Raw genomic sequence first — 25672 nt, forward strand, 5'->3', positions numbered from 1 at the left:
GCCGTCGGACTACTGTTACACTTCCAGCCAGTCACGTTTTCATGCTTTTAAGTTGTACTGTCTGTGTGGACACCCTGGTTGTTAAGAGACAATGTCTCGCTCAAGCCTACAGGCCATGTTACACATGTACCAAAGTGATCCGTTTTGGCTGATTTTTTGATATGTTAGTACCCTAAGAATTCTAAGAATTTTATACTATACCAGATTAGGCTCCGCCCCCTTTGACCTAGCGAAACGATCGATTGAAGTTGAAAAATGAAAATTTTTCTTTTGAAAGATAGGATCAAAATCGCTTCAGAAATGAATTGCCAGCCTTATTTTGTGCATTTTACAAGATAACAACTTTTTTCTAGCTTTCCTGCTTCATATAGAAAAAATCACTTTTTTGAAAATTTTCTCATTTTTTTCATGTTTTTTGGATTTTTCGGGTGATCGAAGTACTGTGGTCCGAAGTAAATTTATGATGATAAGAGACATATTTGTGTTGGCTATTTGAAACTACAAAGACTTGTCCCAGATTCCACTGTCTAGGTAAGTTACGATCAAAAAAGTGACGAAATTTGATGCATTTCAACGTACCCCCCTCCATGGTAAAAAATGGCTAGGTGACAAAAATTAAAAATATCTCTGATTCGAGTTATTTAGAGCTAGAATAATGCTCACACAACTTTTCAGACAATTCTGGCCATGTTTCAGTGAGTTACAGACACCTCCTCCATTTTTTCGAATCAAAAAGTTTGAGCTCTCGTAACTTTCCAGATCATAGCTCAAAATCTTAGAAACTTCAGGAAAATGGTGAAACATATTTCAACAACACAAATAATTAGCTGAAAGTCAGTTTCTATGTTTTTGTTCAACTTTCGTTTCATTTTATATCTGCTAGCTTCATGGATCTACGAAAGTCAGCTATTCTGGCACATGAAAAACCAGAATTTTTCTTTGTAATCAACTTTCAGCTAATTATTTGTATTGTTGAAATATGTTTCACCATTTTCCTGAAGTTTCTAAGATTTTGAGCTATGATCTGGAAAGTTACGAGAGCTCAAACTTTTTGATTCGAAAAAATGGAGGAGGTGTCTGTAACTCACTGAAACATGGCCAGAATTGTCTGAAAAGTTGTGTGAGCATTATTCTAGCTCTAAATAACTCGAATCAGAGATATTTTTAATTTTTGTCACCTAGCCATTTTTTACCATGGAGGGGGGTACGTTGAAATGCATCAAATTTCGTCACTTTTTTGATCGTAACTCACCTAGACAGTGGAATCTGGAGAAAGTCTTTATATTTTCAAATAGCCAACACAAATATGTCTCTTATCATCATAAATTTACTTCGGACCACAGTACTTCGATCACCCGAAAAATCCAAAAAACATGAAAAAAATGAGAAAATTTTCAAAAAAGTGATTTTTTCTATATGAAGCAGGAAAGCTAGAGAAAAGTTGTTATCTTGTAAAATGCACAAAGTGAGGCTGGCAATTCATTTCTGAAAAGATTTTGATCCTATTTTTCGAAAGAAAAATTTTCATTTTTCAACTTCAATCGATCGTTTCGGTAGGTCAAAGGGGGCGGAGCCTAATCTGGTATAGTATAAAATTCTTAGAATTTCTAGGGTACTAACATATCAAAAAATCAGCCAAAACGGATCACTTTGGTACATGTGTAACATGGCCTGTAGGCCTATGCTCGAGGCAGTCAGAGATTGTCTCTTAAACCTTTCAATCAACCTTGATTGAAACAAACAACACTCCTCAACTTTATAGATTTGGGTTGGCCCGGGATTTTGTGAGGAATAACGTAGTTCGTGTTGAGAACTATTCAGAATATTTTTGACTATATTGTTGATCAGCTCTCTTTTAGTTTAAGATTATTTCTACCAAGAACAATTAGTGTTACATAATGATTTTTTTAAATACATTTATCAGACTGTTTTTCCCAGAATGAGAATCTTTGAAGTGGTATTTTCCGGCTTTTGAAGAAATTTTCTACGGAAGTCAAGACTATCAGACTTCAAAAAAGTGTCTTCTCGCTTGCAAATTCTGTTTCCTTTACAATCAGTGTAATCGGAACCAGGTTGGACACCTTCCATTTTGCTCCCATACTGTACCTCCGCCTAATAGCATCCAAATACAGAAGATGTGCTCTGCGTCTCTTCTGAGTTTTTAATTCTATTAAAAAAAAGAGGTCAATAAGTGAAGTGGGCGGATCTACCGAGATTTCGGGTGGGTGGAGCTTGGTTTCGTACTATTTAAACCGTCTCACTTGGCCACCCTGTTCACTTACACTTTCCTCCCCTACAAAACATCTGCATTTCTTTCCTCTCACTTTCTTCCTGTTTTTCTATTTATGGACAACTTGGAAACAATCCTAGAGTTGGGAACTATTTTTATTTTGCAGATAAGTTTGTGAAAAGGGAAAGCTAGATCACTGATAGTGATAAGATTGGAGTTATAAAATTTGGGATAGCGGTAGAAAAAAATAAAGGGGATGGTGATAGTGGATGTGTGTCAACTTTCAGCAGGGTTAGGAAGGTGTCGCAGTTTCAATTTGTTCAATGACATCCTGACTATTTTCAAGACATAACTGCTTTACTCCAGTGTGTTGATTGAGGTCTGTAACCTGTAGAAAAGAAGAAGAGGACTGGGGATTGATTGCTTAATTGATCTTCATGTGTTTTGTTTTTCCTTCAGTCAGTAAGAGAAACAAAACTACAGCATATACTCTATATGTTTTCCCATATGTTTTGAACATATCTCATACAAAAAATGAACCAACACGTTCAAAAAAGCCAGAATGTTGACATTTTTCCGCCAGATGTACTTTCTGACCTTGTTCCGTTCTCGAACGTCACTCCTGCAATCATTTCTTGCATATGAGTCTGTCTGTCCGCCGCAATAGCCGCGTTGTGTTTTTATTTCCAATAATACAAAAAAAGAGTCAAATAAGTTTTCATATGAACTGGCGCGTCAGCGTTAGCTGGTAACATACAATCTTAACATTTGAATAATGAAGGTCAGTAACCCCTTTTCCCTCTTCATTTTTGTAATGAGTTTTCTATATTTGTTCTTTGAGTTTCCTTCCCACGCCACTCGAAAATAACTCATTTGAATACAGTAAGACTCAAACGAAATGGGAATGAGAACCATTTGAGTTACGAAATGTGAAGAAAGAATGGAGAGGGGGGTCATTCAAGCTAGTACTGCACAATGAGAACGCAGTAGTGATAATTAAAGGGATGGGTACACATTTAGGCACCAAAATGTCATCAGAAGCAGCGAACAAATAGATCCAATGAGTCCCTCACTTTCCCTTTTTTTATACTAACACTGAAGGACTAATGAATCAAAAAATCAGACTGATTCATGCAAATTCACTGCTAGTAAATTATCATTCCACATATCGGTCAGATTCCCCCATCTATCTCAATTCCATTCATTTCAGCGGGTACACGGAATATATTTTGTCAATTTATTCTGAAATACAATAAGAAAAATACAAATGAGCTCTAATCGTTTGTTTTTTTGTTTTGAATTCTAATCTTCCGGAAATCATGAAATCTGATTCATAGAATTTGAGAAGAAATTCCTTTCTTTTTTTTTCTCGCTTCATGTGTTACTCCGAGTCATGCTAGAAGCAGAATAATCATGAACGGTTATTTTTTTTTCAAGTCTCACGGAATCATCTTATATTGTTCCTATTCTTTAAAACTGTGGGGTTCCTTTCCTGTTCAGACGTCCTTTATTTTTATAAAATTTATTTTGGGAGACTTGAAAGAGGTTTTTGTCTTAATTAATGATACTCTCGTAGTTCAGAACCCGTTTTCTGTTCAAAAACATAAAATTGAAATGATAATTCTCATATTGTAGTTTGAATCAAATATAATATGACTCCTCAGAGATTTCTCCTTTTTCTGATCTTATATTCCACCAATCTCCTTGCTTTTTACCTAATAAAATCATTCTATAGTTGTCTCTTTTTCTCGTTTCTTTAGTGAGAACAATTAGCGCACACTTCCGATATAGCTTCATTATTTGAGTCTCTTCCCTCTATGTTTTTTTTTGTTTCTGCCGCCTCCGCGGTTTGATTTTCACATGTTTGGTCAGGACAAGCTCTTTGTACCAGGTGTCTCTTCCTTTTTCCCATATTTGATATTCAAGAAAACAATACAACTCTGGCTTTTTTTGGTTCCATGACGATACAGTTTCTGACACAAAAATAGCTGAATAGGCAGTATGCATTTTAACAATAACGAAATATCAAAATAAGCTTTTCTTAAAATAGTTTTATTCAAAAAAGTTCTGATATGTAAGACCAAAAATTATATAGAAATAGTTAGACATTCTACCTTCTGAAGAATAATTTTTCTTCCATTTCGCGAAAAACGAGATTTTTGTCCTTTCTTGTAAATGGACACTTTTTTTTGAAATTGAACGTAGACACCTAAAATCCTGTTTGGAAAGGTCAACGCACTCCAACTCGAGTAAAAGTTTTTTCTGTTCACACTTTCAAGAAAAAAAATTCCCATACATAGAAGCAGAAAGAAAAACATAAAACAGATCTGCGTCTCGGTTCCCATGACTCGCGTATTGTTTTTGAACATTTTCGGAAGAAGCAAGAGGAGTAGACTGTCATACAGTTTGTTCCTCAATCCACCTACCTCAAAAAGTTTTTCCCCTTGTTTCTCGGTAAATAAGACACCATTCCAGTCTCATGAATCATTTCAGTCATCCAAGGTTGCTGCTTAGACGCACTTTTTCTCCTTTTTTCTCCACTCGTCCTCAATCCGATTGCCCCTACAGATTTTAATTGTCCGTGCAAAGTGGAGACTGAATTACTTCTGTTCTTATTTACATAATCTAAACCACCAAGACCAACATCGTCATTCTTCGTTTCTTCTCACTGTCTTCATTTTTTCATATTATTCCTTTCAACACTTCCTTCTTCTTCTTTCTTACTGCACTAAAACTTGCAGACCTCTCATTTATTTCTCAGCTCAATTTTTCCTCAATGAGCCAAAAAATGTTTATTTTGGAAAATCAATCCTCGCCGAAACCTGATATCTTTCCACTTTGAGAAAATTGTTCGCCTTATGACCATATTTTGTAGAGTTGGCAGGTTTCGGAAGCAAACCTCAAACTTCTCGTTGATCACCATCTGTGAAAGGACCATCAGGTCCAATAAATCATTGCAAAATGAGTGAGTTAAAAAATTGAGAGCTTGGAGGATTCTCAAAACTGTTTGTGAAGAAACTATCAAAGATTTTATTTGAATTGAACAATTTGAAAATTTACGACCCCAATAGACATCAAACGTCAAAATTCTAAAAGCTAACGTCAGATTTTCCAGTGAACATCAAGGAGACTTTCATCGTCCTATTGGGCATGCAATTCGCCTTCAACGTCATCTGCGTCAACGATGCCGCCAACGGAACTCGTAGGTTTTTTGCCCCTCTCTTATGCAACATCAAACATCCAGTAAACCGAGAAGAATCGTGTAATATAATGTAATTTCTGAGTGACACATGAATACATCCGCCACTTTGCAAACAAATTTTCTTCTCTTTTGTCTCGTATCCCATAGTAGTGGTGCCGTTTATTCCCACTCTTTGAGATCAAACGTTGTTGTTTTTTTTTGCTTTTGTGATTTCTGAATTAGAGCAGACAAAGTGTGACTTGAGAAAGAATAGACAATGATGAAGATCACTTGAACTCCAGCGAGTTGATATAAATGAAAAATGACATGAACTTTTTCAGTTGTTGACGACATTGCTCAGAAGTTGCTCAGCTATCAACCAAGTCAGGAAAATATCACCAACATTGCCGCTCAGGAATCGAAAAGCAACAACAACACCTCGGAAACTGATGAAGGGTCAGTTAACATATGTTCCTGCGCATCATTAAGATACGACCTTTGTGTCTTCTCGTTCAACGCAGCTGCTGCTTAGAACAACTCGGAAAGCGGTGACAGCGTACCACCCGTCGCGCACCAAAGCGCCATTACACCCGCAACCTTTATTCCATTTTGACCCCTCGGCGCGTATTCCATATATTTCGTTTTTGAAACATTTCGCCGTCGGAATATTTTGGTCATCTCGTTTTCTAATTCGAAGTGAAAATTAGATATATTTCCTTTTTTTTTTAGTTAGTTGAAAATTCGATGAGTAGGAAATTGTTATTCAAAACACATTCACCGAGACTCTAAATTCTGCTTTTTCAGCTTATAGTTAGACGTTATTATTGCATGAATTACTTCTTTCTTCCCCCTGAAAATTTCGTTAAAAAACGTATAGAAAAACAAAAATTAATATTGCAAAATTTCGAACAAAAAAGTTTTAGCGTTAAATTTTAAAAACTAGTTGATTTCGTAGACACAAAATTATATTTCAATAAAGTGCAATTTATCCTACAGAACTGAAAACGTTCAAGTTGATTGTTTCGAACTGCCGGAAAACAATTAGATCTGCTCTTCTTACCCAGGGTAATCTTCTTCTGAATCTCCTTTTTTGTTGTCGTCGTTTTTTCTTCAAACGAGAATAGAAAAAATAGGGTCACAAACGAAACATATAGCTCTGAGACTGAGGCCATGTGAAAATCATGTGACAAACGGAAGGGACATTCACCCCTCTTCTCTCTTTTCGACCAGCCATTTTTTGCTTGAGTTCATTAATTCGCTTCAAATTTTCTGTTCTATTGAACACAGAACTCCAGAAAACAGAACTAGTGTTATTTTCAGTTTTTGAGACGGATCTTAGGTTTTTCGGTCATAAAATGGTCAGGATGAAGCACTAAAACACTCTTTTCAACAATCCTGTGACCCGACGGAAACAATGTAGAAAAATAAGAAAAGGAAGCGTTTGTGGGAAGGACAATAGTGAAACTTGAGATTTGTTTCTGTTTGTTTGTAGCACACCACTAAATTTGTTGAATCTCTCAGATTTTTGAACATGAGAAGATACCAAAGAAAACGAAACCAGAAGGTTCAAAAATACCAAGTTGTTTTTTCTCGTCTAATTTCCGCCTATCTGAACAACATGAAACATCATGAGCTCGTCATGTGTTTGCTTCACTAAGGTGCTCACATCTCAGAAATCAGACGTCTTCTTGAGCGAAAAAACTTCATTTCCAACTTTCATTCCTACTAGCCTTCAGAAGTTGTTATCTCATCTCATTCGTCATTTTTCATTGTTTACTTGAAGTCGTCTGTCACCCTCCTCTCATTTTTTCTCATTTTTAGTTTTTTTTCTCTCACACTTTCTATCAGTTCGAAATATATTACAATTTTTTCCAATCTGGTATCCCATAGAAAAAACTGAGAGCATTTCCTCTTTCTCTTCACTTGTTTTCCTAGCTTTTGTCCAATTTTTCTGTCTGATTCTCGCTTATTTTTTGCCACATCTCATTTCTCATTTTTAGTTGTTTTCCTGCTGACGTTCTAACTTTGTGTATCAATGGTTGGTCTAGCCAAGATTCCTATTTCCTGTTGCTGGCTACCTTGTGAGACAGGAAATTTGCATCGTTCCAATTTAAAAATAACTGAAAAAGTGAGAAAGTGGCAAAAATAGAGGAAGAGAGAAAAGTGAAAAGAGGGGGAGGTTCTGAGTGTGTCAAATGAAAAATAAAATAAATATCCTCCTGTGACGCTAGACATTTGCTATTATGAGATTTCCCAACTTTTTCATCGCAACAATTTTTTTTAGTTTTGTTATCTGATAATTTTTCAGTATGGAAGCCGAAGGAGAATGGGTTCAAAATGCAAATCCAGAGGAGATCGAGGAAGCAAAGCATCTGTTGGATCCAGTCCACATGGACTTCCAACATACCACCAAACCACTTGCCTTCGTGTTCCTCATCATTCTCGTCACTCTTGCCAAACCGAGTATGTTTAGTATTTTCAAGCCAAAATCAGAATTTTCAATTATCAAAATATGTAATTTCTTCCTGTTTCAGCTCTCCACTGGCCAGGACTCCGTATGCTCCCTGAATCCGTTGTTCTCATGATGTATGGAGTTTTGATGGCTACCGGAGTGAAGGCTGGACTCAAGATCGACCCCGGACAACTGGACACTTTCATGTTCTTTATGATTCTCCTCCCAGCTATTGTCAATGACGCCGGATTGTCCATGCAGAAGAAGGAGTTCACCATTGCTCTTCCGAAGATTCTTCTCTTTGCAGTCTTTGGAACTGTCATTCATGCATTGCTCTTGGCCAGCACCATGTATGCCATCGAGTTTCTCTTTGATTTCAAGCCAGGATTTCTCCATCTTTTCGTCTTCTCAGTTCTTATCAGTGCTGTCGACCCGGTATCTGTTTTGAGTACCTTCGCTGAGTTAGATGTCAAGAAGAGTCTCTTCATCCTTATCTTTGGAGAATCTCTCTGCAACGACGCTGTTACCATTGTTCTCTACCGTACCTCCATCAACGTCATCAAGACTTCGGATGCCACTGACGAAATGTTCACTATTGCCTCGGTTGCTGGAAGCTGCTTGGTTCAATTTATCATCGTCTGTGGAGCTGGTCTTCTCTGTGGAGCAATCGTCGGATTCCTTGGAGTTTTCATCATGAAGTAAGAATTTTCTATTATGATACAACTTTATAAATATTGCATGCTTGCAGAAACATGGTCGGCCATCAAATGAGTCAGCCAATCTTCCAACTGTTCTGCCCATACTTGGCATACCTCTTGGCTGAAACTGGTCACTACTCTGGAATTCTCGCCTCCATCCTCTGTGCTGGAATCATGTCGTATTACATGGCGGCTAACATGTGTGTGGAAATGGAATTCGCTGCGTTCACTTTCTCGAAGACTGGATCATCGCTGTAAGTTTTTTTTTCGATTCTTAGGGCTGGGACAGGTCACATCAAAAAATCTGAAATAGTAAAAATCAATTTTCAGCTCCGAGTCTTGCATCTTCTTCTACCTCGGTGTCTCTCTTGTCTCGTACAACCATGAGTTCGACTACTACTTCATTGCTATCACTGTCTTGTGCTGCACGCTCTACCGTTTCATAGGTAACTCACCGCAAACTTAAAACAAGAAACAACATAAAATTAACTTTTCAGTTACCTGCGCCCTCTCCGCCTTCTACAATCTATTTGCCTCGAAGGAGGATCGAATTCCATTCGCCGATCAATTGGTTGTCACCCACGCAGGAATCCGTGGAGCTGTCTGTTTCGGTCTCGTCCAAATTATAGACGAAAGAATCATCCCAGCCAAGCCTTACTTCGTCACTACCACTCTCGCTATGATCTTCATCACCTCTATCCTCCAGGGCTGCACTATCAAGTTTGTCATGAAGTGTCTCAAGATCCCCGGTGACGATGGAATCAAACAGAAAGATCCAGAAGTTCTCACGTGGTTCACTAACTTCAACGATAAGTATATCAAGAGATGGCTTGCTTCAGAGAACACTTGTAAGTAGGTTTTAAGTATTTCAGAAAAATAAATCGAATGTTTCAGACCTCCCGACCGATGAGACCTTCCGAAATCTTGGACTTCCCAAAGCTGTCAGCACTGCACTTCGTATTGGTGAACGCAGTCACACCGATCTGTATGTTACTTGTATTTCTCATCCGTTTCATAGTCGTTTCATATTTTCAGCACTCGCCACGGAGAAGTTTCCCACACCCAGATCCCATCTATCAGCCGTCCAACTGTTGCTCCATTTGCTCCATTCGTTGACTTCTCAAGCCTTGATGATGGAGATGATCGCCAGAAATCCACCGGAAGACGTACCCCGGTCAGCAGAAACCAAACACGCTACTCCCGTCATTTCATCTATGCTATTCCAACCGAGGCTGATAACTACTTGACCTGCCCAGTTAGCGCATCGAAACGCCCACCATTCGATCCAAATCGTAAGTCACCGCAAAAGTTAAACTGGAAATAAATTCATACACTTCCAGAATTATACAACAACCAGAACACCGTCAGCAACCCAGGAGATGCCGAGAGAGCCCGCTGCTACAACCGTCGCCACAACTCGATGAGCGGAGCCGACAGTGTTGAATTGAAGCAACTTCGAGAGCCAATTGCCAAGAAATGTAAGTTTTGAGGAATATACATTTCACTGTAGTATAAATAAAAAATAACCTAACTGGGAAGTTGGAGTTTTAAAAAAGACGATAAAACTTTGACTATAGTTTCAAAGATATTCTCAAAAAATTTTGGTTCACACCAGAGTTGCGCGGAAGTGATTTTTTCCAAAACGGAAGTCGGAAGTCGGAAGTAAAATTTCTAATCCGGAAGTCGGAAGTCGGAAGTCGGAAGTAAAAAAAACAGCACGGAAGTCGGAAGTCGGAATTCTCTGGTTCACACCTTTTGGGATCATGATCTTTTCGAAAAATATTTTTTAAAACCAAAATTTCAAAAAGTATAATTTCAGTGTCCCGTACCATCACCAGCGGAAACAAGCAATTCGTCATCAACCCAGATGAGGCAATCAGTGAGGAATCGCCAGCAGCTATCCCAAAGAAGAGAGCCACCTTTGAAGACGACGAGATCTCCAAGATTGATGACAGCGAGTAATCACTAAAATACTCCGATTATCCCGCGGGTCCCTGACCTCCCTGCCTACAGTATTTCAGTTTTTACTTCTATTCCCTTTTTTCGCCTTACTCTTTTTTCTTTTGTTTTCTTTTTTCTGTCCCTCGTCTTTTTTCGTACTCCATCCTTCTCCTAGGGTTTTTGTTAATTTATTATGTTTCTGGTCGCTTCTGGTAGCTGTTTCATAATCCTGGTGACGAATCACCTTAACCAGCAAATCCCTTCAATTTCTTAAGATTATCGTCCCCCTAACGTCAAAAATCGTGACATTTGTCGGTTTGTCTTTGAACGTCTTGCCAAAGTCATCACTCAACTACGAACCAGACACTGTCCGATTTCTGATGAGTTGTTTTCTCCTTCTTGTATAATTTCCGGTTCCTAACTTACACCTCTGTTTTATCGTTCCCATGTCCCAATTGCGCCGACAATTGAGCATAATCATTTTTGGTTCAAATTGGCTTGTTGACACTTTTGACTTTAATTCCATTCTTTTCACTTCTCAATCTCTTTATTAATTATTTCAATTCACATCATTCAACATTATCACAGCTGGGTACGCTCTTCCTCGTGCTCTTTCGGTTTCTTCGGTGGTCTAAAAGTCTTCTTCCAGACCTCGGCGAAGCACGCGGAGCTGTGAAATCTGAAAACTCGATTGTCATTCGTGTATCACGATAACATAATAACTTCTGTATCATTTTCAACTAATAAAACTGAAAAATGTAAACTTTTCTTACCTGTAGAAAATAGTGAGTGGTGAGCAGCCTCGAACTATAATTGCCCAGTAATATGATCCATACATAGCTATCATTTCATCATTAATTCCAGCCTTTTGCGCTTCGAAGATGTTCATCAGGAACTGTGCACAATTCATCATAAGCAACATAGTGATGACCTAGAAAAGTACATTAAAAAATAAGAAATTTTCTTGATTCTACCTGTTTTCCTGGCTTGTACCTGAGCATATGAGCGTTGCCTTCTTCTAATCTCAACCGAGACGCAACCATAATCAATCCACTTTGGAATGTCACTTGGATCTAAAAACCAACTAATTAATGACATTCAATCTTCTAGAAACATACCAATCTTAGAACATTTGTGATAAAAATGATGAGCGGAAGGCCAATTGTCATGTTGTTCACAAATGACAAGATTCCACCAATAGAGAATGTGAGTTCTCCCATCAAGCCAACTACCAGCAGAATTCTATCAAGTAACTCGGCGTTGTCATCTTCTCGATCGTCGTCTTCCATTAAAAACGTCAAATATTTCATCCTCCAAAATGCGAAAATCACCAAAAATGTGGAGACCAAAAAGAATATCATGTTCGTACAAGCAAAAATCTGAAAAATTAGTTCTAGTATATTTGACAGCACTTGACGTACCCATTGTGCAACATTTTTGTCAGATGAGTATGCATTAAACAGAGCAATTGCAATTATAGTGATGATGATACAGGCAAACCCAGCGAATAGTCCTTCTGCAGTTCGAGAGCAGTCAATTTTCAGAATACTCCGTTTTCTCATTTTCTTCTCCATCTAGAAATAATTTGTTGCAGATTAGATAGTTTCAAGAAATACTCACTTGATCCCTCTTGAGTCTCTCCAAGTTAGTCCAAAAAACAAAAGCTACACCAGCGCAAATCAGGGAGTACTCGACGACACATGTATACATGAACTCGTTGTAACCATTGAAAACACAAAGGACTCCTTTGCATGGTTCTTCTACTTCATGGTGATGGCCGAGACCAGAAAAATATAATTATTGTACGATTAGATGACAGTTAACTTACTTCTGGAGTCATTCTCGTGTTGAACATGTCTGATTTCTTTGATAGTTTCAACTTCCTCATAGAGAATATAACGGAGCCACATCCATAAGTTGGTCCCAGTTAAATGCATCAACCCAAACCTTGCAAGGTTGCCATCTCCGGTGAATATGATCTGATATTACGGTACAGAACGGTATTTACCAACTGAACTTGCAAATAAACTCACTTTTCCATTGCAATAGACAAACCACATCTGCACAAATATAAATACTGCTGCCATCATATTCAGAATATCTGATCTAAAATGTATACAAGTGAATTCGGATAATTTTCCTACTACTCACATGGCACTGCATTCTCCTTCGTTTGAAGTCCATCCCAGTAGACATATCACAAAAATGAGGAGATAATAAACTACACCAATTATACCAAATACTGTAAAAGTTATATTGAAAATGTATTTCTGAAATGTTACTCACAAACACAACCGAGTCGTAGATATAAGCTTCCGGTTGAAGTGTTTGCAAGCACTTCTGGTCCCGTCCCGTCACTCATAGCACTATTTCGAAGACTTTGACGACGTCGTTTTATTGTGAAATGCATATCATGGACTAAATATGAGCAGTACGCAATGAATACGATGGAGCCACCGAGTAGCCATGTTCCGAGAACCTGGACAACATTTTGGATTACAGGAAAAGACAAAAAGTAACTGACCAGATCTTTTACACTGATCTTGTCGGTGTTTTCTGTAGCTGCGATAATATTTGATAGTTCTATAACAATTCCAGCAATCACAATAAATATAGCATAAAAACAAGTGAATAACCGGAAGACATACGCTCTGTAAATTTTTTTTCAAAACAGATGACTAGTCAACCTGAAAAAAATTTCAACATACCTTGATCCTGTATTCGATAACCAGAACTCTTTCTTCTCAGGAAATCGAAACCTCACTTTGCTGTTTGGTGTTGTGATCGTAGAGCAGTTTGATGTTTCTGTCCTATCAATCAATTCAAACTCTTCTTTTGCCATATACATCTAAAAAATACTAAAAAAAAAGCGTAGGGGTTGCAACAAGGGAGAACAAATGGCAAAGGCGAACGATAACGAATCAAAGCAGAACGAGTCATCAGGACTCGAGAAAAAAGGTAAAAAGGAAGGAAATGTGGCAAATCGAAGCAGAATCACTGATAACTGACATTCTAGGCGTGCTGAAACCAACCTCATAGTAGGGTGTCTTGAATTCTCAAAAGAGTATCAATGGCCGGTGAATAAATATTCTTTTTATCGTCGCAACACCGATCGCGAATGCAAATATGTGAGTGAGCGTGGTGGACGCCGCCGTCGTCGCCCGCCGCTGTACTACAATCAACTAACAGAGGTGTATGCTTTTCAGGTGATAATCGACACTCTTTTTGCACTATCGAGAGAGATGCGAAGTTTATTTTATTTGAACAAAAGGCAGGTATACAGTCTTGGAAACATTTCGGGTTTCAATGGTTGGAAAAGTACAATGAAAATAATTAATAGAAGTCATCAGAAGCGTAGTTTTCAGGTGGGACAGTTAGCTGAAGAGAAAATTTGTTTGAGGGGGAGGGAGACAAAACGAGAGACCTAGTTTTGATGGCGAGTGATTTAATTTTTTGGAAAAGTGCACAAAAAAGGCATTGGGTATTGAGAAGTGACACACGGCAATACGCCACAAAGTTGTCTTTTTATCAAAAACATAACGTGGCAAGTAGGTGGGATTAAAGATTGAACAGTGACAATGGGAAAAAATAAGAAAATGAAATATAAGAAGGTAAATTGAAATAATATTCCCTCTTCCTCTTTTGAAACGATGAAAGTGGGCAATTCAAAGAAAATAAAAGTGTAGTGACTAGAAAAAAGGTAAGCCGGAGAGGGAATAGCAGTTGTTTAAACAATATGCTCTCGACGTGTTGTTGTTGTTGTCGTGGTGGTCGTATGCTGGACTTGTCCGTTCGCCAAGTAGCTATCCTGGAACATTAATCACTTTCAGAGAATTTCAGAATACTGATTGAAAGTATGCCGGCAATAAGACTAGATGTCTAAAGTGAGATTTACAATTCTATTTGAAGACGATTCTATTGTGAAAAAGCAAGAATACGCATGTTAGTTAGGCTCTAACCTCAGTGCTTGGAGAGTCTTGCCGCCGCTCTCCATAATCAGATCCAGTTCTATTCACAGTACCGCCGTTCTGCTGATGGGTCACAACTTGGCGGTTTCCATTTTGGATTGGATGATTGTGCACTTGCTCCTGTGTTGATTGATCTTCATTTCGTCTCGAAAGAATTCCCACTGGTTTGCGGATAGCGGATGTGCTTGTCCACTCTTCATTAGTTATCAATGGTTCGTTGGATCCATGGTCGGAGCCTGATGTTCTCCTGTTGTTAGAAGTTCTCAAAAGAATAATATCAATTATGGTATAATAGAATTGAAAATCTCACTTTTTGTCACTTGTCTCCGTTTTTGTGTTTTCTTCGTATCTGTAGTTGTCTTGAATTTCTTCCTTCTCGTAAGCACGGTTCAAAATTCTGAAGCAACTAAAAAGATGCATTGCAGTGGAATAGTCGGTAGCAGTAAATAGAAATAGCTTACATTAAATATGCCAAAATCAGGCACAAGATAAGAAGCAGGGCGATTCCAAGAAGGCAACCCAGAACAATGGTCCATGTTCGGAAGGCATAAGCCACGCCCTGAAAATAGTTTTGGTGGGAATAACGAAACATTTTCGAGAGAAAAAGAAAAACTAAAAGAAAGCCGGCAAGGATTACCACGTTATTGACATTCACTGCAGCTGAGCAGGCACCGTTGTAAACTCCATAAGTGCATACTTTGCATTCAACGACCTAAAAAATAAGATGGATCATTTATCATGTGAATGTCGGGCGGTTTTTCAAAACAAAACCCGAACTCAAAGATTTCGAAACAAAGGGATTAGTTCTGACCTGAGTTTTCTGCGCATTCCATTTGCACAAAGAGAATGTGTCCGTTCGGTTACTGTAGCAAGCAACAAGTTGGTTGGGTTGAGCATTGGTATTATTGCAGGTTAAATCACAATATGGTCCCATAAAATTGTTGATACATTGGACATTTATGTTTAGTTGCAATCTGAAGCAATTGCAATGAAAATAAAATTTTGGTTTCGAAAAATTGTGGCTGAGCTGAATTCAGACAAATTTCTAATACTTACTGGGTCCCAAGATTTGTTCCAGCCAGTGTCAATGTTTGGGTTCCTGCTTGGTTATTGGAATTTGTACTGAATTTGGAGAGGTCCACAACAAATGAATCTACCAACGAGAGATGATTGAAGAAGAGAAGTTGGCCACTGGTAGAATCCATAACGACTCCGAGATGTTGAACGAATACATCAATGGACACCTTGAATATGTTTTTCTTTATAATTATATCTAGGTTTGTGTTTTACCGGTTTGGTAGTCATATAGAATGTGTGTTGGTTTGTCCAGTTTCCAGTTGTCATTATACCGTTAGTTGGTACTGGATAGAAGTTAGATTGAGTGTACTGGATGGATTGGCTGAAAAATGTTTTTTATCCAAAAAATCCCATGTTTTGACTTCAAGCTTATTTACAGTTTACATTCCATTTATTTTTGATATATTTCATCGATGATTCACTATCAGTTGAGCTGTTAGTCACCTGCTCTCCCTCTCTCTTAACAATCAATATGCAAATACAAATACACACTCGAATGCGTACATACGCCCGCATACTTCTTAACAACACGTACAAAACCCTTATCACTTAATATGGCTACTCACTATCAGTGACCTAGTTGGCAACAAGCTCATTTCTATTCAATTCATAGTTAAATACAGGTACCAGATGGTACGAACTTACTCGGCACAAGAGATAACAAGCACGAAACTGAATTGACATTGGTTTTGATGGTTACTGGGCACATAGTTGCAGTTTGAAATCGGACAGTTGCAGGTTGTACCATTAGGAAGTTTCAATCCAGTGTTGGAATAGGAAATAAGTTGGAGATCTACTTCAGCACCCATCAATCCAGTGCCAGTGTCCAATGCTAAGGGGTTATTAGAGAAAACAGTTCTTCCGGGTGATCCCATTCGCTGAAATTAGCAAAAACTGAATTTCCTTAAGATTGGATTATTATACTTACTCCTCCATATCCGTTTTGGCTTCCATATCCACCCTGTGCTCCATATCTCGATCCATATTGGCTTTGATATCCGGAGTTGCCACCGTACCCATAGCCACCACCTTGTTGAACCCCTTGGATGCTGAAATAAAGGAGCAGGTGTAAAGATGAATCATTTTCTCATTTCCGTCTATTTTTGTCTTCTATATTACTCATGCGTAACCTTTCAGTTCTCCTCTCACCTCAAAGGACAGAGAATGGAACGGGTTAGAATGCATGCCGGGTAAGTGTGGGAACAAAAACTCACTTTTCTTGAATATTTATCGTCCGTTGCTCTTTGAACTGACCGCCAAAGTTAGCGCCACCGCCGCCGCCAATCACCGGACCCGGTCCCACAATAACATGACTCTGTTGGTATCTGCTGAAACGGTCGGTTTGACTTTCAGTGGGATAAAGAACAAACATAGGGAAAATTGGACTGTGGTAGTAATATCAATATTTTGATTTTGATGAGTTTCAGTTTTTATTGCTCCTTAAAACGTAACGCAGCGTGGCAGAAAATGTATACTCATGCAACATATGACAGAGTGCGTGCTGAAATTATAAATGTACACAAATTGGCAAAAACAGAATTGGCAATTAAGGAAGTTCAAAAATGTTTTAAGCATGCAACTTAGTATTAAGGCAGTAAAAAATGAAAATTTTTATGCCGCGCTAGTTAAGTCGATTATAAGTGCAATACTTCCATTCAAATAGTCATTATAATTAATTTCATAATTGAAAAGAGATGTTCGTGCTATTAATTACCATACCTTTGTGACCCTCCACCTCCTCCTTGGAATCCTCCTTGTTGATATCCACCTTGCTGGCCGCCTTGAAACTGTTGCTGTTGGTATTGTGCGTCACCCCGTCCCAAGAACCCAAGGACCACAAATAGCGCGGTCACGCGCATTTCAGTCAAGGATAAAACTGTAAACAAGAAATCAATAAAGGTATAGTTTTGGAGCTCTGAAAGAGAAAGTGGAAGAAAAAGAAGAATGAGGAAAGAGAGAAAGAGAGAGTTAAACGAGGGAAAGAGGTGCGGGTGTTATCGTACAAATACGGCGAAAGACCGTCTCACACTATCAGCACCACTAACGTCTTGGTTGTGTCTTCACCCTCTCAAACGACCGCCCACCAGTCTTCTGAGTCCTCACTACTTGCAGGTGAGAAAAGAAGAAGGGATGGAAGAAGAATACTGTTGTCATCAAAAGAAGAGTAAAAGAGGGGAAAGGCTTGTGGTGATACATAAATAAGGTGTAGGCGCAATCCTTGAGGTGTATGCGCGTGTATTTGTATTTCGGTCCGCCTCAAATGGCGTGTTTGAACGTGTGAATCACTGAGATGCCGGCCTAAAGCCAGGTGCCGACGACGTGACCTTTCCGGATGGAATAAGATTAGAAACCGTTATTAGCTTTACATTGGTCAACCTTCAAGAAAGAATTATCTTATTATTTTTTCCATTATAATCAAATGTTGCATACAATTTCAACAGCGGCTCAAAAGATGACTAACACTTCAGTTATCATATTTATATTTTCCTACAAATGTATTGAAAGTTGGGAATCGAAGTGTAAACGGAAACGATGATACAATATCAGAAATTTTGATTTTATTAAAATGAGAAAAAAAATGAAAAACCGAGAATGATAGGTAAGAGAACTTTGTTTGGGTAAACAATAACAAATTTAGATCCGAGTAGGCAGAAGATGAGAACCGAAAAATAGGAATGAAACTGGCATAAAATAAAAATACCCTATGTTCAGATCAATAAGTGAAAAATCTGATATGTTTAGACTCGAGCAATTCGTCTTGGTTGCGGTTCTTGCCATTCGTTTCGCAGAACTTCCTGTAATTAAAAATTTCTGAAATCCTAATTATTCAGTAGAAAGTTTACATCATCATAGGACTGATTATCCATTCCTTGTCTGCTCACAATATACGGTGACCTCCGATCCCTCTCATCTGGTTCCGAACTCTCTCTTGTTTCTTCCTGCCTCCTTCTATACTGATGGTGACGGTTTATGTCGGCGTCATAAAGCTCGCGATTTGCTTTTGGCTCTTTTGGCACTATCCAATCCCCATCTTCACTTCCCTTCGCTGCTCGTCCGCCCCTATAAATATGCATAAAAGAAAGATGCGATTGTTTTGAGGCGGTGTAATACAAACAGTCATAATCTAACGATGCAGCGATTATTTTCTATTTGCACATTCTAAAAAAGACGTGGAGTTTGAATTTGATTCTGATGTCTTACATGAATAGTCCACAGCAAAGTTCGAGTAGCACAAGAAGAAGGAGGATAGCTAGAATTGCAATAATGATAGCAAAACTGATCATTAACCAGAAATAAGTGTTTTCGGCGGACTGAAAAATTTCAAATAAAAAATTGAATTCTTAATTAAATAATATTGAAACTTACCGCAGAGCAAGATGTGTTTGGTGACCAAGTTGAAGATACTGGATGGTTGTAGTAAGAACAATCGTCTATAAAAATTACATATTCTTCAAACCACTGTCATGATATAATAACCTGGATTAACATCAGCACTTGGACAACACGTCTTCTGACCATTAGCACCACATGTATAGCAATAATAGTTATCGTCATTATTCGTATTTGTGCATTGTTCGTTACAATTAAATCCGTACTGGTTCGCTCCATTGCACTTTCGGTTAATTGTCGCAGTAAGTGTCCTATAAAAATTGAGATTCTATTGTTCAAAAAAAGAATAAATTCTTACCAATGATAGCTGTTAGAGGTCACTTGGATATTGACATCCTGATTGTTTTTATCGTTCTGTTTTGAAGATTGACTTGAAATGAGAAAAGAGTCAGAAACATTTCCTCCGTTGGAACACCTCATCGATAGAACCCCAGTCAAGGAAATGAAATCCTGAAGAGTGAAAATAAATTAAAATGATTTTGTTAAAAGAACTCACTGTTGTTGATTGTATCAAAAAAGAGCTTGTTCCTGGGAGATCGACACTATATTGTGATGCATCTTGTTGTCTCATGTAGTATGGGTTTTCTTGGGAAAAACTGAAAAAGAGCAAGCTTTGACTTAAAATTGTGAATGTTTTGACTCACTTTGACGTAGAAATCAACAGATAGAAATCCATATCAACTCCGAAACAATTCGAAATAAAAGTATTGATTTGGCTTCCAAAGTTGATTGAGATTTTGGATACGTCTACTTCAATAACGGCGATTGAAGAGTTCTGAAATACTTTTAATAAAATATTTCTGCTCAAAACGTGTAGTTTTTCAAAAAGTCAAAAATTTCAAAGAATGTCCCAGATAAGAAATAAATTAAAACTTAATTCTGAGAATGAACACAAAAAAAACTTACCACGAACAAAAACAGAATGAGAAACGGGTTAATCACTTTTCGAAAAGCCATTTTCTGCCGCTTGTCGACGGATCAGTATCACGCATCAGACGATAATGTTTTCGGAGAGAAGAAGGCGAAAACAAAACAGCGCACCGCTTGATAGTTACTATCAGTTGGGGGCCACGCGGCTCGTCTTCTCCTCGTTTTTCCTCCTTGTTCAGGCCCCTCCTTCCTGTCCTCCTCCTCACTCTCTTTATTTCTCTCTATTTTGCGTGTTTACACACTGTATAACCAAGAGAGAGAAAGGTGAGGAAAAAAGTGAATAAGAAGAAGAGTAAGGAGAATTCAGGCAAGCAGTTTATCGGAGCAGTGTGTTGCCGTTTTATGGTTTACGATTGCAGGTCTATGTGGTCTGCAAATGTGTTTATCATTGGTAGATTCATTACAACTGCTTGTTTATATGCACTTGCACGCTTAAATTTCACAAGAAGGACAGAAAGGGAACAAATTGCAACTTTCAAGGATTGAAAAGGAACACAAAGAATAGAAGTAACGGAAAAGTCAAGAAAAAAGTTTGAATGATTCATGCAAGCTTTTCCATTCTTCCTATTTACCATGTCAAATTTGAAACTTTTGACTGTGACGCCGGCAATGCCAACAAGTGTCTCCGTTATCGAAAAAAAAGAAGTGAATGCCAAGAAGGGAGTGTGGAATAAATATAAAATGTCAGTAACAGATTCTCCTATTTTCCAATCAAAGTCAATTGACACCAATAGGGATTCATAGTGTAGTGAATAAAACAAAAACAAAAGAGAAGGCAAGAAAAACCGAGATAAGTTTGAAGCAGCTGTACCAAGGACACTCATCTCTATCTGTTCCATTCGATTCCAAATTCTTGAGGAATTGGAGCGACCGATTTCATTAAATGGGAGACATATTCCTATCAATCCTGCAACAGACCATATTTCTTTGAAATGGTATATGACAGATTTCACTTCTTCATCTCTATAATTAAACGGCAGAGGTAGATAAGGAACACTCGCTGGGATAATTATAGGTGTCGACGATGCGGTACGGGTGATTCATTAAGATTGTGTAACTGGTGCTATTGTTTTTGTTGTCTTATCAAATCATATCAGTTGACACGAGCTGGAAATTAATGTTGTTGATTATGAACATTTGATACAGTTACGATCCATAAAATATGCATATACTGACTAGGGAAGGATCCCGAGTCGAGATGGAGTTACAGGTCAAGATATATATCACTAGAACGGAAATTTTGCGCTGATTTCAAATCTGTATTCTGTTTTTGCAGAACGATGTCGTGAAAAAAGTTATTGGCGTTTTTGTGGCTTCTCAGTGCAAAAACTAGAATTTTCAAGACTCCCAAAATTAACGTACGTATGAGTACGGATGTAAAGATAGTTTTGACCAAGTTTGATTTCAGAATTTATTCTCAGAAAAATTTCTGTGGAGTTTCTTAAATTTTCAAAAATGACGCTGCTACAAAAAATTTGTCTGAAAAGTTTTTGAAGTTCCAACACAAACAATATAATCTACATTATTGGAAATACACGTACAACACAAGAAAATTTGAAAAAATTAAGAAAAACGTTAATTTTGGGAGACTTGAAAAATCTGTTTTTGCACTGAGAAGCCACAAAAACGCCAATATTTTTTTTCACGACATCGTTCTGCAAAAACAGAATACAGATTTGAAATCAGCTCAAAATTTCCGTTCTAGTGATATATATCTCGACCTGTAACTCCATCTCGACTCGGGATCCTTCCCTAGTGAGCTTATACAAATAATTGGGGGGTATCAGGTTGGTGGTGTTGGTGCTAATATACAGTGTGGGTACAATTTCACAGGTACCATGATTCCGGACATTTCAAAACACGTTTCCTTGTCAGCCGAAGAAGATGCAGTGTTCGGAAACTCGTCTGTAATCAAAATGAAAACATCTATCAAATATTTGAATTAGTTTTTTAAAAGTGACTTTCATAATTTTTCTCCGTGCTTAATTGACTTTTTTGAGAATTTATTCCAAATTAAAAGTGTTTCATATCTAAACAGCCCAAGTCTCATATCTTATCCAATCTACCACCATTCAAACCCGTCTCAAACCTCTATCCACCCGCCGTTTCTCCACAGAGCGCAGTTGCTCATTTCCTTTCCCCCTACTCGAATGATGTCTCTGCGTCTCTTCATGTCTGCCGCCCCTCTCGCATGTTTTGGTCAATAACACTACTTTCGTTTGCATTTTCACTCATTTTCACTTGTTCGTATACTCTCTCATTAGTTTTTATCGCTATTTTTTGAGAAAATGATGATATTGTTCAGCAACTCGTGTTATTTTTCAGATTTGTTTGAAATTTTCACTCGAATTTTCGAGAAATTTTCTAATTTATCGGGTTTCTTTTGAAGTGAATCGAATTATATCCAGCGGAAAGGCTTGAAAGATTCAAAAACCAAGCTGCAGTGAGTTTACACAAAAATAATCCATTTATATAAAATATTACGAAGTTTTAACACAAAACAGCGTCGAAACATAAGGAAATGTGTTGTCATTATTTTACTAGAATCCTTAATTAGCAAAATTAATGTTTTCTTGTTTCTAATCATTTTCCTTGCACCATATTTTTTCGATGATACATGCAATATTCATCAAAAACTAATAGTGGATTATCAGCTTTATCTACGACAGAAATGGTGTGGCATTAACGCCAAAAGAGCATCAATCTTTGTCTCTAAAACCCATCGGCTCACCAGAATTGCCCATTCCACAACGAAAACATGAATGTCTACATATCGATGTTTTTGCTTCTTTCTTTTTCAGTGTGGTTTATTGTCAGTCTCAAAAAAAGATTCTGGAAAAAAGAAAAATAGGAAATCCAAAAGCTTTGTATTTATAATTGTTCATACGAAAACTCGCCCAAAATTCTCCTTGCTATCTGATGAGAGAAATTTCCATCATCTATCAAGAATTCAAATACACACTCTTTCCCGTTTTCCACTTTTCCTTTTCCTCCCATTTTTTCTTCGATACGCCCATTGAAATTTGGTTGCTCATTGCGGTTCCCCCTATTGATTTTCGACGTCTCTGCTTTTTGGTGTTAAGTGAGTCCGTCGCCTCTCCAAGACAAGGCTCTCGGTTTTCACGCTTGTATCCGTCTGCCCTTTCTGCTCCCTTTTTTGTATGTGCTCTTCCGATGACAATGTGATTCCAATGTGAATGCATTCGGCTCTTCTTCTTTTCTAGATAATAGGATTAATCCAGCATGTTTCTTTTTCTTTTGATACTACTTTTTTTCTTACTCTTTGCTCTCATTTGCATTAACGTATTCTAGTTTTCAGAAGGGAGCATGAGGTGAGAGCAGAAGAGCTGACAACATGAACTCCACATCCGGATCGTCGACAATACGTGATTTGGTCACTCCGAAAAATTGTAATTGGGATTTTGAGACTTTCAATCAACTTGGTGAGTTATCATTTCTCAATACGGTCTGGTGTAAAGCGTTTCTGTCATTAGTAATTAGATTTCAGAGCTCCAAAACAAATCCTTTTTGGTCTATGCTACCAAGTTTCTCAGAACACAAAGCACCTGTCAAATCTCATTTCACTTATGAATAATATTGAGTTAGCTGTCGCTACTAAAGATATCTTTACTGGTTAATGAATTTTTGGTTTCTTTCTGAAAAAAAAACTATCCGCACAAAATCTCAAATTGCTACATGCAATGTAAGAAACACGAAATCATTCTCCAATTTCAGAAAAGAACACCTCGAAACAACCGACATGCAATTGTGTTGCCGAAGCAATTCGACGCGTCACTGCTCTACGGAAATTGGCCACCCAGCAAGGTTTTCAGAGAGTAATCAACCGGATAGAATAATTTTTTTTGTAGATGGAGATGGATTCACAATGGTGCAGAACAATGAGGTCAAATGGGCAAAACTGTTCATGGAGTTCATAATTGGAAATGCTTACTGCCAGTCTACAAAGTGTCAAGGTTAGTGTATCAGAGGATGCCAGATCCAACAAAAATATTGCTATTTTTAGCACAATCGGATGACATGATTTGGTACGTACATCAGGCGAAACTCACCAACTCGTTTTATATCCAAGGGGTAAATATACTCAAAATTAGCTTTGTCAACTCTTTTTGTTTTTCAGAATCAGAATCTGCTGCAAGTATTCCGACGACATAGTAAAAACCAACCGACGCCCTGTGATGACAATTATAATTGGGAGGAGACTGTCTGTCTTAACATTATCATGCAGCAGGTATAGTTTTCAGTTAGTTTTTTTCTAATAGAAACAATATTGTTTATTTCAGATTGACTTCTACGTGACATGTGCGGTTTGTACAAAGACTGGACCTCAAAATCTGCAAATTATTCGGAAAAATTGTCAACGAGTGTTTCCTTCTCCAAGTCGTCGACGAATGGATAGTAAGGGAGAGAATGAAGAAATAACCTATCCGAAACTTTATTTTGCGATTGACGGTTTTGAGGAGGTACGGTCACGGCTAATACTTCAATCCAATACATTTATTTTCAGATCTTCAATGATGTGATAGTTCGTGACGGAGAGTGTGTTTGTGTTGAGTTAGTAGCCCGTGATCGTCAAAAGACCCGAGAATCAGTCGTTTTCCTTGGATCCATCCGATATGAGATTTTGAAACAAGTCTATGACACAAAGGCGTCTTCGACGTGGCAATGGGCACAAAAGTTGATGAAATCTGGCGACCGGCGGCAAGAGTTTGTACGAATGCGAGGGCCTCAAGGAAAAGGATACGCGGAAATGGCAGTGGCACGAGTACCCAATTGCGGATACGAAACGCCGCTCACCGAGAACCCCATTGACTTTTCGGAGTTGGCAGGAGTGAGTGAAAAGAAAAGAGAAAGTGTTTTCTAAAAACTATTGCGGGTGAAACGTTCAATTTTGGAAAACCTAAATGTTTTTTTAAAGCAAAACTATTCTCTCAAAATTGTGTTACAACGAAACTTGGTTCACAGTGTTCTGAAAGGGAACAATAACCTTGAAAGTGATTTTTCCTATCTCTCAATTTCATTTCATTCAATAGAAATTTTTTCAGGTCGAACAATCGCTTGGCAAACGTCGAATGTCCGAAACTAATCTTGCAGGTGGAACCCGAATGTTTCCTTCCCGTTCGATAGCAACACCTTCTCATTCATCACGTGGGAGACGTTGGCAAAGTGAGGCGGACACGGTCAATCAGTACCCAGAGGTTGAAGGAAGCAATATTGACGATGGTTGGTTCGGTGGTTATTGGAAAGTGAAAATGGGAAAATGCGAATGAAAAAAAATTGAACCTTTGAACTTGTTGTTTCAAAGTCTACGGTTTACACACATCGAATTTCGCCACGACAGTGAATGATCTGTGTAATCATATTGGTTTCTAAAGATATTTCAAAGAAGAAACCACAAGACCTATAAAAAATAGTCGCTTCTATGATACTAGACGCAACATTGATAGTAGCCGACATAAGATCTTTGGGTTACAGAACTTGACGAAGGTCCAACCAACAAGTTGTGGTCGATGAGAGGATTTGCACAAGTTTGGCATGGACTCCGAGAGAAGAAACGTGCTGAGTGCACTCCTCTGAACGCTTTCCTGACGTATGTGACATTGCCATGGAACAGTATTCTGAATGGTTTGTGTTTCTGGTTGACAACAATAAATATCAATGATCATCGTTCCAGATTTGTTGAGTGAACGTCAAAAGCGTCCTATCCTGACATTCGAGTTCGATGCACCCGCACATAATCATGACTAGCTTAGCACCCCGAGAACTAAAAATTCATAAGAAAATTTT

General features: G+C 38.1%; 5 protein-coding genes across 5 annotated transcripts; 3 read left to right on the forward strand and 2 right to left on the reverse strand.

The window, feature by feature from the left end:
• Positions 1-5380: 5380 nt before the first annotated feature.
• On the forward strand, positions 5381-10523 carry GCK72_024678 (uncharacterized protein; the record flags this gene model as incomplete). The annotated part of the gene is made up of 11 exons (XM_003118020.2): positions 5381-5432; positions 5753-5867; positions 7720-7874; positions 7946-8561; positions 8612-8815; positions 8892-9007; positions 9059-9409; positions 9456-9546; positions 9597-9853; positions 9902-10039; positions 10381-10523. 11 exons carry the CDS (start codon positions 5381-5383, stop codon positions 10521-10523), a joined length of 2238 nt encoding a protein of 745 aa, XP_003118068.2.
• Positions 10524-11084: 561 nt separating this feature from the next.
• On the reverse strand, positions 11085-13350 carry GCK72_024679 (uncharacterized protein; the record flags this gene model as incomplete). The annotated part of the gene is made up of 12 exons (XM_053735991.1): positions 11085-11181; positions 11276-11433; positions 11477-11575; positions 11621-11881; positions 11924-12076; positions 12123-12265; positions 12331-12481; positions 12536-12608; positions 12654-12744; positions 12789-12981; positions 13027-13153; positions 13211-13350. The coding sequence occupies 12 exons, from the start codon at positions 13348-13350 to the stop codon at positions 11085-11087; spliced, it is 1686 nt and encodes a 561-aa protein (XP_053579557.1).
• A 49-nt stretch (positions 13351-13399) lies between these two features.
• On the forward strand, positions 13400-14646 carry GCK72_024680 (uncharacterized protein; the record flags this gene model as incomplete). The annotated part of the gene is made up of 3 exons (XM_053735992.1): positions 13400-13460; positions 13545-13708; positions 14467-14646. The coding sequence occupies 3 exons, from the start codon at positions 13400-13402 to the stop codon at positions 14644-14646; spliced, it is 405 nt and encodes a 134-aa protein (XP_053579558.1).
• A 3639-nt stretch (positions 14647-18285) lies between these two features.
• On the reverse strand, positions 18286-19894 carry GCK72_024681 (uncharacterized protein; the record flags this gene model as incomplete). The annotated part of the gene is made up of 9 exons (XM_003118168.2): positions 18286-18342; positions 18391-18607; positions 18749-18858; positions 18914-18978; positions 19025-19188; positions 19236-19387; positions 19434-19533; positions 19582-19712; positions 19844-19894. The coding sequence occupies 9 exons, from the start codon at positions 19892-19894 to the stop codon at positions 18286-18288; spliced, it is 1047 nt and encodes a 348-aa protein (XP_003118216.2).
• A 3328-nt stretch (positions 19895-23222) lies between these two features.
• On the forward strand, positions 23223-25633 carry GCK72_024682 (uncharacterized protein; the record flags this gene model as incomplete). Its single annotated transcript, XM_053735993.1, has 10 exons — positions 23223-23310; positions 23603-23692; positions 23737-23841; positions 23892-23959; positions 24006-24116; positions 24169-24348; positions 24393-24716; positions 24931-25108; positions 25361-25510; positions 25560-25633. The coding sequence occupies 10 exons, from the start codon at positions 23223-23225 to the stop codon at positions 25631-25633; spliced, it is 1368 nt and encodes a 455-aa protein (XP_053579559.1).
• Between the last annotated feature and the right edge of the window lie 39 nt (positions 25634-25672).

This window comes from Caenorhabditis remanei, chromosome X (assembly GCF_010183535.1).
Source record: "Caenorhabditis remanei strain PX506 chromosome X, whole genome shotgun sequence".
Taxonomy (NCBI): domain Eukaryota; kingdom Metazoa; phylum Nematoda; class Chromadorea; order Rhabditida; family Rhabditidae; genus Caenorhabditis; species Caenorhabditis remanei.